The following is a 16,327-nucleotide window of genomic DNA, read 5'->3' on the forward strand; positions in this document are numbered from 1 at the left end:
AAACAAATAATTCGTCGCAGAGGTGTGTTTTGAGTTAAATAAAGTCGGTTTTTGTACCTTATACTGGGTGTAAGGCTTTTTATTTGTAGATAATGGATTTTACATTGTTGTCAGTTAGGATAAAGGTGTGTTTGTTACAGCAATTCAATTAATACCTTAGTGTATGTCGTTATACAATTAAAAATGTATATTATAATACGGCAGAGAAAAAATACTGTTAATCTATGTAAAGGAAAAAACGCAATCCACCGGCGACCAGACCAAATAGTTAAAAAATCACACTTGATATTGCACAGAGGGGGTTAGGTTATTATTATCATCGTTATTGATTCCACAAAACGTACAATTTCTCCTGCTTGAAAAAGATTGAGTGTGTGTTTCTCTATGTAAAGTATGGTGTGTGTTTACTTGCAACAATTGAGGAATTTTGTGTGTTCGCCTACACCCGTCCATAAATATACAAACAAACAGGCAGTTTCTCTTCTAATACACGTGTTATCTTCTCTTTCTCTTTTCGGTATTTTTTTCATTTAACCTTAGTTTTATTACAACGTACTTAAGCAACTGGGTGTCTTTTTTCAACTGGGAATACTTTTCGTGTCAAATTTTATCCATTTTTTTCAACTTCCTGAGTCACTTTAAAAAATAATTCTTTCGACTAATATTCATTTCCATAAGTGTATATAATACGCATTACCTTTAAGTACACCAAGTGGACAATCGAAACATCAACGGACACATTGTGTAATTAATGAAGTAACCGTAATCATTAATTAACCGAGTGCGCGTGAGTACTTTCACCCACCGCTCGACTCCTAACACCGATCGATTTTTAAGCCGAGAGGGGTGGCCTCGAAAGAGTAGCGATTTGTGCTCAAGCCGCCCCTCTCATGCTGGAATGTTCATAAAAACTTCCGGGGGTGGCTTCTTTAATTCTGCTTGTTAAGTGAGAAAGAGAGTGGAGTGATTGATTAGTTTATTCGAGTGCTATTCTTGGCAAGCCCGCTAGGTTAGCCTATTCTTTTTAGAGTGTACACAAATAAAAACAGCAGTCTATAAATATTATTATTAGTATATAATCATAAACGCGCGCGTGTGTGTTCAAATGTAGTATTATATAATATATAATATGCCGGTAAGTAATCCAATTAGGTGTGTCGTGTCGTGTGTGTGTGTGTGTTTATATAAATTCATCTCACCACTAAGTAGTTATTTATAATTCACTTATTTAAGTTATTATCCCACACCCTAAATTAGATTATTAAACAGACGAGCGCCTTTCTTTCTTTTGCCGGTGTCAACGAGACGCCGGTTTCGAGGCCCTCGATAGTTTCTCATCTGGACGCATTTTCGTTTTTGCTTTTTCTCGGGAAACACTCGCGAAAGGTAATAGTTTGATAGGAAATCATGACGGAGCGTCAAATTGATTGAAAGCCCTGGAAGAAAATTGGTCTTTGTGAGCTTTTCTTGAATTTGGCGCCCAAATAATAAACGCTTCAGCCGCGAGTGTTTCGAGAGATGTGCGGTGGGAGAGCTGCCGAGGGCCCCGCGCGAAGAATTGTTTTTCAGAAGCAAAAGTCCAAAAGAGTGAATTAAAGTAGACCTCCTGCGAGATGTGTAAAGTTCAAAGCTTCAATGACTGCGCCTGACTCTCATCAATTTGCGTCGTTACTCAAAATATAAGTATTCAACTGCTACCTTAAAACTATAGTAAGTGAAATCAATTAGTATCGTACTCTGTTTGTTTTTTCGGTTAAGCTTGTAAGAGAAAAATTAGCAGAAAAACAAGACAGCGCTAGTTAAGCAAAAAATGGACGGTTTTAGTTACAAGTGCTGTCCGTCTCAACAACCGAATAAGCTCCTTCTCCACTTTTAGAGTGTACAAGTGTTTAAGAGTGTCGTTTTGTTTGTGTATGTGTGTTGCTTTATATATTATAAAAATAACCGGGGGCCAATTGAAGCTTCAAATTTTACTCCTTTAATATTTGATTCGTGTGCAGAGTTGTGCTCGAGGATCAACAAGGACAGAAAATGCTAAATAATGCCAAAGCAGCCTTGCGCAATTAACAAAAATGAAGAGTAGGAATTGTTTCCAAAAATAAGTAAGAACTTACGTTTTGCCTTTTCAAGGCATCGTGACGAGAGATAGAGAGAGAATTACTTTATAATGGCTGCCGAGCTGATATGCATAATATTAATCCAAAAACCAATTACAACTAATCAGTAGTACATTGAAGCCATCACAATCGAGCAAAAAACCAAAAGTTGGGCCAAGAATGGCACTGGCATGGCTAAATCAGGGACAGACTGACTATTCTATGGCACTAAGAGAGTGTTGGACCCTCAGTGGATCAACCAAGTAAGACAAGCAGTAGCGCCTAATCAAATAGACTGCTTATTCTTAAAACTAAGGAACTTGCATGAGTGGCGTGAAATCTGGCAACTCCTCCAAGTTCCCGATCCACCTAACATGACCTGAAACACCAAACACATAACGCGTAAAATTTGGCTTGACCGGTATTTTTATTTATTTATTTATTTATTTTATGTAAAAACAAATAAAATTGAAAGTGACGTATCTGGTTATCATGATGTTCTAATAATTTTTGGAAAAAACGCAAATCACATCAGACCAACCTCTAGATGGATAGAGTCGAGTTGTCCCACTCGAGGTCCTTGCTCTTCTTGTTGCTTGCCACGTCGGCGTCGTCATCGTCGTCGCTCGAGTCGAGCTCATCCCGATAACTAGAATCGTCGTCCTCGTCTTCGTCAGACGAGTCATTGGGCACGTGGCCGCTCTGGGCCACCTGCGGCCCTGCTTGGTTGGCGGCGGTCTTGGGACGGTGCGTGTCGGCCAGCTCCATGGGGTTGACGGTGATGGTGAGGGCCGAGTCGTCCCACGCCATCTCCGTGTCGGCCGTCTCTTCCTGCTGGCTGCGGTGGTGGGCAGCCCTGATGCGGATCACGCCCAGCACAATCATGAAGACCAGGAAGCCGACGCACACGACGATGATGATCGTGACGGCATGGCCTGTGTACAGAACATTGCTCCCGTTTAATTTATATACCTATTTTGTTGGGAGTTTGGACCACGGGATTGTGAATATTAAAAAGGCGCGTAGTAAATCATGATGGATAGCTATTATGAGGAAAAATTTAATGACACGCTTCTGTACGATACAGCAGCTGTTTCGGCACCACAGGCTAATCCTGTGATGAGTCCTGTGGGGCCGCTGTACAGTATGAGAGCCAGCCATTAAATATTTCCTCATAATTTCACCAAGAACCATCCATCCTGAATTAATCTTCCCAGAGATATATTTTAACCAACAAAATATGAAGAAAATTATTTTAATGCAACATTAAGAATGAAACTCACTGCCTGTGGCAACGACGCTCTGGGTGTCTCCCAAGTAGATGTCGTTCAGGGTCTGAGCAGGCTTCAATTCGGCGTGGTGCCTGTCCATCTTGGCGTGGGCTGGGGCAACGGATGCCTCAACAATGACACTGTCCACCTCCTTGACCACTGGTTGGCTTGTGACCTCAGGAAGCGGGTCGGAAGTAGCGTCAGGTTTGTTTGGAGAGCGAGGATGGATCACAGTGAGCTGTGAAAATGCCGCATGATGCTGATTAGACTCGTGTTTCTGGGACGAGTTCATAAAAATTTATGATGCGGTATAGAGAATCAGTACTGCAGGACTGTCATCAAAATTCAGGCGGTGAATCCAATCATCATTTTCATTAGCTATTAGGAATTATTGCTTTAAAGGTAATACTCACGGTCTGGACGTATTCATTGCTGGTGAAGCGGCCGTTGAGCTCGGAGCAGAGCAGTTTGAACACGCGGTTCAAGTAGTAGGCCGGCTTCTTGTTGGTGTACTGAATTTGTCTCAGGACCTGCAACAAATTATCCAATGTTAGTGAACCCAGGCAGAAACATCAATTAACTGTCGGTATTACCTGTTCGTAATTATAAATCATGTCGGCGCCGGAAACGACGACTCCATCCCTGCTGACCTTGGCGACGATTCCAAACTGAGCCATCATGTTACTTGGCAGGGTGAGCGTTTCGTGGTCAGGGTTAAGTGGTGGGTAGACCGAGACCGTGCACGAGTCGAGTTTCTTCTCGATCACTGTCATCGGCTCGCCCTTCTTCCACTCCTTGTTGTTGTCCTTGTCGCCGGTGACGGTGATGTGGACGTCAGTGAAGACGCGGACGCCAAGCCTGAAGTCCTCGTACTCGCGTGCTACGTTTCCGGTGCCGTTGACCTCGATGGTGGGCTGCTGCGGCTGCAGCACCTGCACGTAGCTCTCCACGGCGGGCACCTTAACTGGCCTGCCACGCTCGCACGTGATGGTCGTCGAGATGTGCACATTCCTGCGGCCTGGCGTCGGGAATTCCCTCAGGTTGATGTAGCCCACTTTGCGCAGCAGCACCTCCAGGTTGGTCTTGTTGTCACCCTCGATCGTCATCTCCGTGAGGTCGCTGTTGGTCAGCAGCTCCATGCCGGGCTCAAGTAACTCCATGGCGGGCACTTCAAGACTCTCCTTGCACTTGTGCAGGCAGGCGAGCACCTCAGGCCGCTCGTTCTTGTGCAAGAGGACAGACAAACCTGCCAGGTAGCCCCTGAAAATACAAACACATTTATTTTCACACCACAGTTTATGTTAAATTGGTGATAATATTCAAATTTTACCTTGCTCATACGTAAAATGTCGTCAATACCGATGTTAAATTTTTTTTAATAATTATTCTAATTTACTTGATTGATCAGCAAGTGAAATTAAAAAACTGGTAATTTTGTAATTGATCCAACGTGCAATTTTTCCTTTTATAAATCTTTTTCAAACATTGTTTCTCTCCAAACAAGAAAAAACGCGATGTATTTATTATCTTCGCAAGAAATAGTTTTTTCATAACTTACTTGAAGTAGTGCTTCATCTTTCCGTCTGAGCCCTGCCAGCAGGCGCCCACAGCGAAAGTGGTGTTGATGCCCTTGGTCGGGTGCAGAGGCCAGTCATCGATGATTTCGGGGTTTTTCTTCTCAGACTTGAATTCCTGTCCGTCGACAAACAGTTGGATGTCTGGGAATTGGACAGAAACCGCGTAGTGATGCCACTCATTGTCGCACACCTAAAATAACCCAACCGACACATGAGTCACTGCGCTTATTTAAAAATTCGACTTGTGGGGAACCGCAGAGATTTCAGAACTGCAGGTTTGTCATCATTCTCAGAATTGTGTTAAAGTCATCATTAGGAGGCCGTGAAATGAAAGAAAAGTCTGGAAAATAAATTTACCTGGGGCAGTTTCCATCTCCATTCAGCTGGGCGGAAGATGTTGAGGTCGCCCTCGCTGAAGTCTCTTCTGAGCAGAAGAATGAGCCTGCAATTCCTCACAAACAAGGCATAATGATGCCTGTTCATCTCTGCAAGATGAAAGAGCGCAAATTAAACACTTTTGTTTGTCCGCCCGGAAAAAGTAGATCGCGTACTGTGATCATCTGCAGAGCAAATAATGTGTTCCTTGGTGTGGTGGTCATTATCAGGGCTTTGCTTGTGCTTCATCCAAGTAGCGACAGTGAAAGTCCGGCTCAAGGATTCTTCCAAGACGGAATTGGGTACGACGGCAGCTGTGTTGCCATCAAATTCAAAGATTTGGTCCGACTCGTGGCCATCGTCGCTGGGCAGATTTTTCGTCCATTCTGTTCCCAGACCAGGATTGGGCAACAGATCAATACTCTCGGTGCTGGCGCCTGCAATTACGAAAAGGAAATTGTAGTCAAGAGAGCGGCAGACGGCTAACGTGATGTTTTAAAAAAAATTAAACCAAACACCTCATTGATGAAATTACGTAAGGCAATAAAGGTTAGATGAAGCAATATTTCTTAAAACAAATTAAAAATAAGCACTAACTGTTTACACATACATAGTGTCTTAAGTAGCAAATTGTTTAATGCTTGCATTCCCTAACACTGTCCGTTTGCAACAACCTAAGCAACATTATTCAAAAGAAACACATGTATATTGTAATAATATCCCCAAGAAAATGCAAACAAAAAAGAGAAACAACCTTCAAGCCAGACTTAATTTTGTAACAAAACAAAGCATTAAGGAATTTTAGTCGTACCACAAAGTTTCCTCTGGCTCTGCACAGAGTAGGTGTCTCTATCACAGCCTTTGCCAATGTGGCTGGTCTGCAGAGAGACTCGCGACTCGACCGTCCTCACATTGCAGGGCACGTCGCACAGGTCCAGCTCGGCGTCGGGGAACAGCTCCTCCCGGCCGGTGCCGGGCGCGTAGTCGATGCGCTCGGGCACTCCCTTCCAGCCGAGTTTGCAGACGCGGTTGACCTTGATGGTGACCATGACCGGCACACTCTGCTTCATGCCGCAGTCGTACGCGACCACGGTGAGGATGTGGTTGTGGCTGCGCTCGTAGTCCAGCGGCTCCGTGTTGCGGATGACACCCTCATTGTCGATGATGAACGGCTGGTCGCTCGTCAGGATCTCGTACTTGCACACGTCGCCGAATTTGGGCGTGCAGTCGCGGTCCGACGCCTCCACGCGGACCACCTCCTCGTACAGCCTGCCCTCGTCAACCTGGCGCACGTAGCTCGGCTCCAGGAAGGCGGGCGCGTACTCATTGATGTCGGCCACAGAAATGTGGACGGTTGCACTGCAAAATAAAAGTTTCTTAATGAAAATATGCCTCATTCAATAAATTTTTTCTTTTTCGAATGTCCTTTTTAACAAATATATATATTGAAGCATTTAAAAATTTCGTCGTTACCTCTTGTTTATTTCTGGGTCAGATAATAAGACTTTTAATAGTGATCGGAATCAAATAAATATTTTGAATATTTAGGCTTGATCCGACATTACAATATTCATGAAAATATCTCAAAATTCACCTCTACGTAATTATATGTAGCTAATTGAAATTCTAATAATTATCTTTGAGCAAAGATAAGTTTTTTTATTATTTGAAGAGTTGAAAAGTCGCGAGTGGTATATTTGTTTCTCTGGTAAATTGTAAGATACCAGATTTTGCGTTGAAGTTTATGGCACTGATTCATGCAGAGCAATCAGTTTTAAAATATCTACTCAGCAATTTTCGTGTGTAGTTGCAATTTTCGCTCAGGGCAAACCGGTTTTATGCTGCCTGTGGTTTTCTTCCCTGGAAAATATTCGAAGCGTAATGCTCCAGGGTGAGGAAAACTTGTTCCGAGATGATTAAAAATTGATTGCCTTATGTGGTTTGATTCTGAGAAGAAGGCTCATTGGATAACGAGGAAAAAGTGTATGTAGGCCATTTTATACGAGAGTGGGTTATATAGAATACACTCACTTTTCACTCTGCTCGCCACTGCAACTGACAGCCGCGATGTCAAATTTGTAGTTTTTTCTCTTCTCGCAGTTTAGGGTCTTCTTCGCCCTAAGCTCGGCTTCACCCTTTTCCTGGTCTTTCAGGATGATCTAAAGAAGACGGTTTCAAATCGTAAGAATGTGAACGATATTACGTCAGATTTATTTAAGCAGGATTCTTACGCAAAAAATAGAATTGATTGAAAAATGAAACGACTGGGCGGGGTAAAGAAAATTGAAAATAGCCTGTGGCTAAACAAGAGCAGTTTAATTAGAGGGCTCATTCACTCGTGTTATCTTTTTGTTTGCACTGCTGGGCAAACGAACAAAAGCAGTGGGAGTCCTGCCTTTGATTGTTGGCGAGCGGGAGAGAAAAATTTTAAAGGGGCACCTCAAAGGGCGCTTCGCCGTGGTGCTTGTTGACGATGCGGAAGTTGCAGATGGGGGCATCGACGCCCCTGATCCTGGGGGTCACCTCGACCAGAGTTTCATTCTCCTTGACGATGCCGTGATAGCCGCTCTCCAGGCTCAGCAGATCCAGCCGCGGCACTATCCGACAAAAGGAAATTACTTTTCCCGAGAACACCAATTAGCGCACAAAAGAATTTCCGTATTAGGAAATGATCGAGGTGCACACAGGAGAGCGCCTTTGTTTTTCAGTCCCGAGTAAAGTGCGCTCCGCGGAACATCTGTGTTGACGTAACAAGCACATTTCAGCAAAATTAAACTCGATTTATTCAGAAATGAAGAGCTTTACAAGAGTAAGAGTCCAATTGTTACTTAGAAACGCATGAACGGATAACAGTGGAGTAAACAAATTGATTTTAAACGGGATTAATCGAAAAACATAGTGGAGAATGGCACCGAAAGGGTTATGTGACGTCATCGAGATGTATCTGCGAACCCACTGTACGGGTGACGCATGAAATGGCTGCCTGACCGAATTTCCTCTTTAAAGTCCACGTTTCGGCCGACCGGCTACTTGAATGGGAGCGTGGCCGTAAGTGCCGAAGCCAACCCTGGAGCCAGGTGTCGGGGAAAATGGCCGAACGAGCGGGGGCAGTGCGAGGGAATGCTCACCTGCGGCGGGCGTAGAGGTGGCGAGGGAGGCGACCACCGTGCACCACAACACCAGCAACACCTGAGCGCGACGCAACATGCTGGCTCGATTCTTCTTCTTTGATTCGGCCGACGCGGACACCTGTGAGTTCTAGTGCGATTCGCCTGCCTAGTGGGCAACGAGCAAGAGCATCGCCGCCGATATTCAGCCGAAGTGATGGACACACGGGAATGGCAGTGCTGCGCCGAGATCGAGTCTCTCTCAACTGTTCTCTTCGGAGGAGGCCGCCCGCGCTCGGCGCCGCTCCGAAGCTCGCCGCCAGCCCACCTGCGCGGATCGAGTCACGTGATCTTGCCGCCGCGCTTTTCGGCCCGAATTGCCGTCTTTCGGCGCGGAAAGTGAGGTCGGCCGGTACAATTTAATGATGCCTTTTTAGAAATTACTCCGGACTTGTTAGTGGTGACGAGGAGAGAAAATTAAAACATAAATTGTATGTCTGGCCGCGAATCAGGGGACAGGTGCGAAGCGTGAGACGGCGGTAAAGGGAGTATTTTAAATTGGCGTGGAGGAGGGAAGCTGGACCAGATTGCGGTCGGCGGGCCTGAGTGTCTGAGTGAGAGCAGGTGGCTTTTGATTTTTCTCTCGAGACGGTCGAGCAAAAAACGAAGGATTAAAACGCTGGTGCCGGGGCCGGGGGAGGGGATGAGACGCGATTTCGGCTGTGCCGCTGTTGCTGTACACGGCAAATTTATATTATTTATTCTTTCCTTGCGTGGCCAAACTTTTTATGTACACATAGCTTTTATCGTCGGTTCGGTCGTCTCCGCTGGGCTGAAAACTTCAGAAGTGCGTACGCGCCTCAAATTTAACGCTGGTCTGCTGAATAGACGAGTGGCTGGTGGTTATCAGCGGGGAATAAATCGATTTGCCATTGTCGAAAAGGAGGACGAGACGAAGCGCGCGAGCAGAGATATAAAAATGCCTTTTAGCACTGCCGGAGCAGCACAGAGATTTTTAACTCCCTATTGATTTTCAATGGCTTACAACACAAAACACGGCACTCTCGCTCTTCTGCTCGTTCTGTGTGTGTGTGTGTAATATGCAGAGAGCGGTGGTGCGCTGCTGAAAGCGGCTCGAGTGGCTCAAATTCCGCCGCCGGCTGCCGAGAGCGAATTAATATTCAAGCCACAGCTCGGCAGTCAAATAAAATCTTCATTATTTGCGACCAAGCGAATGTGCATGCAAGGGGCGGGAAAAAGGAAGAAGAAAGAGTGTCTGAAATTCTCGTCCTCTTTTTATTTTGTTCATTTCTTTTTCAGCACATGATGTCGGAGCGCAGCGCATCTTTTTCAGTTCATTTTTACTTCTCTTTTCTCGCAGTCTGCTTTGTTTGCCGTCGGTTTTATTAAATCTGCTCAGCAGAGACAAACTGCTGCGAGAGTTTTGTCCATTTTGAACCAGTTTTTGCCGACATAACCGGGCCCAAGAGTAAATAAAAATTAGCATATAAACGCGTGCCCTTGAGATCGTCGAATACTGACTGCTCTCGCCAGGTTTTGAAATGCGCCAGCAAAATCCTGTCTGCGTTGTGTGTGAGTGCGCGGTTGTTCGCACATTTTATTATTCGCACGCGACCGAGTAATTGGCAGTGAGTTTGTTGCGTGATTCTCCTTTGCAAAGAGCCGACTGCGTATATTACATCCCCCGCATGCCCGCTTTTGGCACGTCTGCGTTTTAATTTACGCCCGCCGACACACGACTGCCTCTCGTGTGTCTCTTCATTATCTCCAAAAGTGGCGAGAATGAGAGAGAGAAAGAGGAGAGCGCGCGCCGCGCGTTCGGCGTAAAAGATTAGGATACAGAGTGGCAAAACGAAGGATGGCAATCTCCAAATGTGTATCAATTATCCCCTCTCACAGCTGACTCTTTGCAACTCACATTAAACTATTTTATGTTCTGTTATTACTTGTTGAGAAAAGCTCTAATTTCTATTTGCACCTAGATGTTCTCAATATAGAAATTGAGCAATTTTGCGTTCTTCTTCATTTTTTCATATCTAACTAGTCGGAGGAGTATTATCGTTATTATTACAACACATTAACAACACAATAGAAGTCGTCTGTTAATAGATGCAACGCTCGTTCTCTCGGGTTAACATTGTTCATGTGATAAAACGGCACCAAAATGTGCGCGCACTTCGCTCCGTTGTATAACATTTTCATATATCTAAAGATTTTATCGAAAAACATACTTTTCACTCCGTCGTGTCCCATTTCATACACGTTTCAACTCGCCCTCTAGCTTTTGCTCTATGCATTCAACAAACAGCTTATATAAATCATTTTACGCAAACAGAGAGTTTTGGCGAGTGTGTTTGTGTATACAATGTTAAAATGCAGCGCTGTGTATCACAACTATAGGCTTGTTCGGCCCACTCTGCATACAGTCCGTTATTTTTTTTTTTTGCCATCGCATTAAGTAGATCATGCTCTTGTTTTATTCATTTTATATTTAATCCGGTCATATAACAACAATTTTAATTAATATTACACAACACTGACTGCGGAGGAAAGCCGTATATTTTGTAGGTGATATACATATATGTGTATAATAAAAACCTTGATAAAAGTTCGCGCGTGTTGCAATGGCAGCATCAGGAAGGGTGACAGAAAATGCAATCCTTTTTTTCACAGTATGCAGAATAAGCTCATGACATGACTCAAATCTCATTAGTTGCTACATATGTTTTTTTAATGTCATTACGCTACGCTAGGTTGATTTTAATATTCAAACGCTGAGAGGATATATGATGTTCCTATCACAAGAATGAGTTTTTTTATTATTATTTTGCTGCCCCAAACAAAAATATTCGCTGCGAATGTATTCGACATAAGAGAGAGAGGAAAGAAAACATCCCTTCCCTTGAAAAGCACCATACTATATTCAAAAGGGAAGAATTGCGCTGCGTATCGACTGGCCCATATTTGCAGTGTTGCCAGTCAGCATTTTAATGGGGTCAGCTAATGCTCTAGAATTGAATGGACGAGGATATAATTTTTAATTTAACACCGCTTTGATGCTACAAAATTATATGAGTGAAAATTTGACGGGGCGGATCACTGATTCACTGGCAGAACCACAAAGAAGGATCAATTTATTTTTCGACCGCGGGCGCCGAGTTATGCAGTCCGCTCGGGCGATACGTCGAGCGGGTTGCATAGCCGACGCAAAGCAGGCGCTCGGCGAGAAAAGAAGCGTTTCGTCAGTTTTCGCCGCGAAAAGGTCAAAGCGCGCGGGCAGCAAAGGTCCAAGAAAAGCGAGTGACTCATCAAAAAAGTCTGTTGACGAAGGGCGATGGGAAATGAGCGTTTGAATGCCCGGCGAAAAGAGGCTCTCTCAGCGCGCGCTGCATGAATTATTCCTGGTAGGAGCAGCAAGTGGCATATTCCGGGCTAAAAGCATCATGACCGCATATTTAACACCCCGGCAACGCAGGAGAGCGTGTAAATAATTAATGGAGGGCTGCTTTGGGAATCAGAAAGTAATGTCGCCTCGAGGGCTTGGCACAGAATCTGCTCGCAAGTGACGCGGGCCGCAATTTTTCAAGCTCTAGAGCCTTAAATGAAATTGGCGGCGGATGCCTTCTTATAAACGTATGTACTTTCGCAGCCCTCTCTCGTATTTCGCTCTGCAATATCACAGAGACGCGAGCGTTATAATACGTATGTTGGTGGTTCTGAAAATAAAAATACACACAAGTCGTATTCCGATTAAAAAATAATTAGATTCTTTCACTCGCGGCTTTGATTCCATTATGCACGCTAACACATCCTCAAATGATCAACATTCAGGACAAACAGCACGTGTGTGTCTCGGGAGGGAAGAAAAAAAGCAGCTGTATACAGTAGTTGCAAAAGCAATAAAGACGAGGAGGTTCAATATTGACCTAGCTCTACAACAGAGAGAGGAGGGATGTTGCGAATCGGTGTCGACATATACGTTGGCTGGCAGTGTTGCTTGCAATTGGTGTTTTCGGCGTCGGTCTCCTGCGACTATTTGTTGGGCTTGCGCTGCTGTTGCGTGTGTCGCGTCTCCTGCACGGCGGCCACGAGGGTGCGCACGGCCTCCTCGTGGCCCTCGAAGCTGTCCGCCTTCTTCAGCGTGTTCGGCTTGAGCTCGAAGCCGTCGGGCAGCTCGTTGGGGTCCTGGCGCGCGTACGCCCGCTCGGCCCTTTCGGCGCGCTCGGCGGCCAGCGCGGCGGCCGCGGCGGCCATTGCCAGCGCCACCGTGCCGGCGTGGGTGCCTCGTTTCGGCGGAAACGTCTCCCACGAGTGCTGCTTCTTCATGCGCCGCTCGAGCGAGTCGCCGCGCCGACCCTTGGCCCCCGCCGACGCAGAGCGCGGAGGTTCGACCAGGTCGACCGACGACGAGCGCCGACTCGCGACGCTGCTCATGCTGAGGCTCTCGCACGAGCTCTGCTTCTTGACCGGAGCCCAGTGCGGGTAGTCGACCGTGTCCTCCTTGGAGCCGGGCCGGATGATGCGGCCCACGGAGCGGCCCACGTCGTGCAGCTTCTCCTTCAGGTGCGACTCGATGCGCTCCACGTCCACGCAGCTGGCCACGCTCTCAGGGAACTTTGCCGCGTCCCTGAAGCTCGAGTAGCTGGCCGCCTTGGCACGCGTTTTGGTCTTGGGCCGCTCCTCCCCGGGCGACTTTTTGCCTCGCTCTTCCTTTGTGCGCACTTTGTCGATCAACTGGCCCAGCATGCCGCGCTCAACCTTGGCGCGCAAATCGTCTCTTCGTCGCTCTGAAAACAAAATTCAAAATTCAGCTTTTTTATAAACTGACTATAAATTCTTGGTCTGACATATATTTTTTAAGGATAAAATCAACTAGCCGCACGCACCTTTGGCCATAGCCAGATTTTCATCCACTGGCGACGAAACGTGCGACGGGTGGAGCCGACACGCTTCCCTCTGGTTCTCCAGCCGAGCCTCCTGTTCCATTTGGAGCAGGCTGATCTTGTCCAACAGCGATTGCAGGTGCGGCTCCAGACTCGCGAACGACACGTCGGCCGGCGTGGCGTGCTCGGAGGAAGGCGGCCGTTCCTGATGGTGTTGCTGTTGCTGATGTTGTTGCTGATGTTGTTGTTGTTGCTGCTGCTGCTGCTGTTGCGTTTGTTGGGCGTTCAGGCTGCGGATGTAGGGCTCTAGCTGGCGCGCCACCAGGCTCAAGTGGCGCAACTCTGACCGCATTGCCGCCACCTCCTGAGTCTGCACACATGTCACTGACCAATTTCTACATGCACCCAGGCAATTCCTCACCTGCTGCTGGAACATGTCCTGCTCAACGTGGATGCGGCACAGCTGCTCCTCCCAAATCGCGTCAAAAACGCTCCTCAATCGCTCCAACTCGGTTTGGTGTCTTTCCAGCGTTTCCTCCAGGTTTGTGCAGTCGCGTGCGATATTTTCCAGCTTCCCCTGCGCGGCTTGTTGGCCCGTCTGCGTCGGTCGTTGCTGTATCACCTAAAAAATCGCGTCTTATTTTATTAACAAATGGAATAAAAAATAATCCCAACCTCTTTGTGCAAAGTGGTGAGTTGCTCCTTGAGGTGCATCAACTGTCCAGCTAAATCTTTCAGTTGGCCGTCGAAACTTCTGCAGTGGTTAGAAAACGGTCCTTCTCCCTCCAACGCCTTGGTCCTGAGGGCTACTTGCTGCCGACGCGAGGAAGGAGGGTGTCCCTGGAGCTGCGTCCGGGACTCGTACAACTTTTCTGGTGCCTTCGACTGGCCCACCCAGGCGTCGAGTGCGTGGCCAAACTCGGAGCGAAAATTGGTTTTGATGGTCGCCGTTTGATTAGGCCGGACCGCAGGGCTGATCTGCGTGACGGCGGACAGGCGTTCCATCATCGGATAGGCGAGGCCGAGGAATTCGTACTTGGTGGCCGAAGTGCTGAAGGTTGTGCACATGAGCAGGTGCATCTGCAGAATTGGAAGTACCGACGCCAAAGAGACCAGCTGCGATCTGAAGAGGCGCTCCTTGTTCTCGAACTGCCTCTGCACCTCAATGGCCATTGCTGCGTGCGTTTTCGCAATCGCCTCCTGCATTCCTTGGCAAAACGAGTTGATGGAGTTTTTCTCGCACTCCATGTTTTTCTTCAGCTCGTCCAAGAGCACGCGGAACATGACCATTCCTTCCCTAACGGAGCCCTGCAGCTCGCAGACGCCCTATGAAAGAATTTCATTATATTTCTCCTGAACTATGTCGACAAAAAAATGCAGCCGTCATACCATGACGGCCCGCTCGAGTTTTTTGCAACCCTGTGTGTAGGCAGTGTCGATGTCGACGCACTGCAGTCTCGCTTCGGGCGGTGTTTCTCGGAAGCAATGCATGCACAGCATGTTTTTTTGGGCGTTGGAAAACATAATGAAAGGCTCGTTGTGAGAGCCGCACTGCAGAAAAATCAATTTCTCAGATCAAAGCAAAATTTCAGCGCGCATATACCTTCTTTTTGCCTTCTTTGTTGAACTTGGACATGTGAATGACGTCATGCGAGGAGAACATTTTCGCACGGTGTGTGTTGTCCCTGCAGCCGGCGCACAAAGCCTGGCCTGAAATCGTTTACGATTACACCGAGCGGATCGACGACCAACACGCTCTGTTACCGCAGGTGTGGCAAAAGTACATCGCGGCGCGGTTCCTCTTGTCGCAGTTGGCACAAGGGGGGTTCTCGGCGTTGTATATGTCGATGAGTTGGCGCAGAAGGTGGTCCGGGGGCGGCAGCGGAGCTCCATCCTTTAACGCTGTCTTTTGTCTGCGCATTGAATGACACAAAAAAAAATGTCAAAAAGTCACTCTCTCAGAAAAGGAAACAACAAAGGGTGCACTGTGCTCTGGTGTCAAGTGGACTGGCATGTTATTATTGTCTGTGCGGTGCGGGACTTGAAAAGACACTTGTCAACAGGGGAAAATGCACCCGACCCACATTCCGTTTTCAATAATTCCGTCAAAATCAATTAGCCACGCAGCACGCTCTAAAAAGTCAACTGGCGCGCGCGAAACAAAAGTGAAATTCGCATCCACCCCAGTTGTTGTTTGCTTTGGAAACGTGCTGGGCGACCCTGAGGACGGGGAAACCGCCGGGCAAAATCGTGCTGCTTACCCGCACAGGGGGCACTGGATTTTGTTGTCGTTGTCCCGTCCCTGAAGGCAGCGCGAGCAAAACGAGTGGAAGCAGCCGAGCAGGCAGGGTTCGCAGTAGAAGTCGTTGCACACGAAACACAGCAGCGGATTGCGCCCCTGCGCCCCTTGCTGGGCCATGTTGAAGGGTTGCTGCGGTGGCGGCACCGCCGGGGTCGAACGACCTTCCTCTCCAAGCCCGCCTGACGATGACATCCGCTCCGCAGCTCCAGCCCTGCTGCACCTTCCCGCTCAAGTGAATCGATCGCAATCACCGACACCGCGCCGCGAGCACCGATTTTCGCAGCAGCACTCTGCGCTCCCTGCGAGCCGGTCGCCCTGCGCCAAATCCACCCCGTGTTTCCTGTCGCGACGCGCACAGATCTCGTGTTCCCAGCCGCGGCTAGCCGGACTGCTCTCGGCCTGAAGACATTTCCACCCGTGTTCGCGAGTTCGGTAAGGGTGGTTTTCACCCCCAATTCATCGATGCCGGGCTGGAGAATCGCCCAACCCAGATGCTATTGATCGCGCACAGCTGCGCTGTGAGAGCGCCGCCAACCCCAAAAGCCACCCCTGAAACCAGCGAAAGCGTGTGTGCGCTTCCAATTTACATCTGGCCTGTGACATTTGCTGCACCGACAAAGCACTGATCAGCAACGCACCATGCAAATTCCCTTTGAATGCACAATTCTGTTTTATTGATTTTCAAGAGAGCTCCT

General features: G+C 47.4%; 2 protein-coding genes across 3 annotated transcripts; both read right to left on the minus strand.

Annotated features, from left to right (window-relative positions):
- Positions 1 to 47: 47 nt before the first annotated feature.
- Positions 48 to 8,715, minus strand: Cals (calsyntenin-1). The gene is made up of 12 exons (XM_065494828.1): positions 8,448 to 8,715; positions 7,759 to 7,916; positions 7,351 to 7,478; positions 6,131 to 6,678; positions 5,496 to 5,756; positions 5,302 to 5,429; positions 4,926 to 5,134; positions 3,961 to 4,627; positions 3,781 to 3,897; positions 3,380 to 3,605; positions 2,638 to 3,031; positions 48 to 2,475 (listed from the first exon to the last, which is right to left on the minus strand). The coding sequence occupies exons 1-11, from the start codon at positions 8,524 to 8,526 to the stop codon at positions 2,640 to 2,642; spliced, it is 2,913 nt and encodes a 970-aa protein (XP_065350900.1). The 5' UTR covers positions 8,527 to 8,715; the 3' UTR covers positions 48 to 2,475; positions 2,638 to 2,639.
- A 988-nt stretch (positions 8,716 to 9,703) lies between these two features.
- Positions 9,704 to 16,320, minus strand: LOC135946558 (RING finger protein 207-like). Of its 2 annotated transcripts, none has more exons than XM_065494830.1 (8): positions 15,592 to 16,320; positions 15,095 to 15,243; positions 14,934 to 15,040; positions 14,720 to 14,881; positions 14,006 to 14,656; positions 13,752 to 13,952; positions 13,334 to 13,694; positions 9,704 to 13,234 (listed from the first exon to the last, which is right to left on the minus strand). In XM_065494830.1, the coding sequence occupies exons 1-8, from the start codon at positions 15,822 to 15,824 to the stop codon at positions 12,480 to 12,482; spliced, it is 2,619 nt and encodes an 872-aa protein (XP_065350902.1). In that variant the 5' UTR covers positions 15,825 to 16,320; the 3' UTR covers positions 9,704 to 12,479. The 2 variants fall into 2 exon arrangements, with proteins under 2 accessions (XP_065350902.1, XP_065350901.1); XM_065494829.1 differs by having other exon boundaries at positions 13,334 to 13,700; positions 15,592 to 16,319.
- Positions 16,321 to 16,327: the final 7 nt, after the last annotated feature.

This window comes from Cloeon dipterum, chromosome X, assembly GCF_949628265.1.
Source record: "Cloeon dipterum chromosome X, ieCloDipt1.1, whole genome shotgun sequence".
Lineage (NCBI taxonomy): Eukaryota > Metazoa > Arthropoda > Insecta > Ephemeroptera > Baetidae > Cloeon > Cloeon dipterum.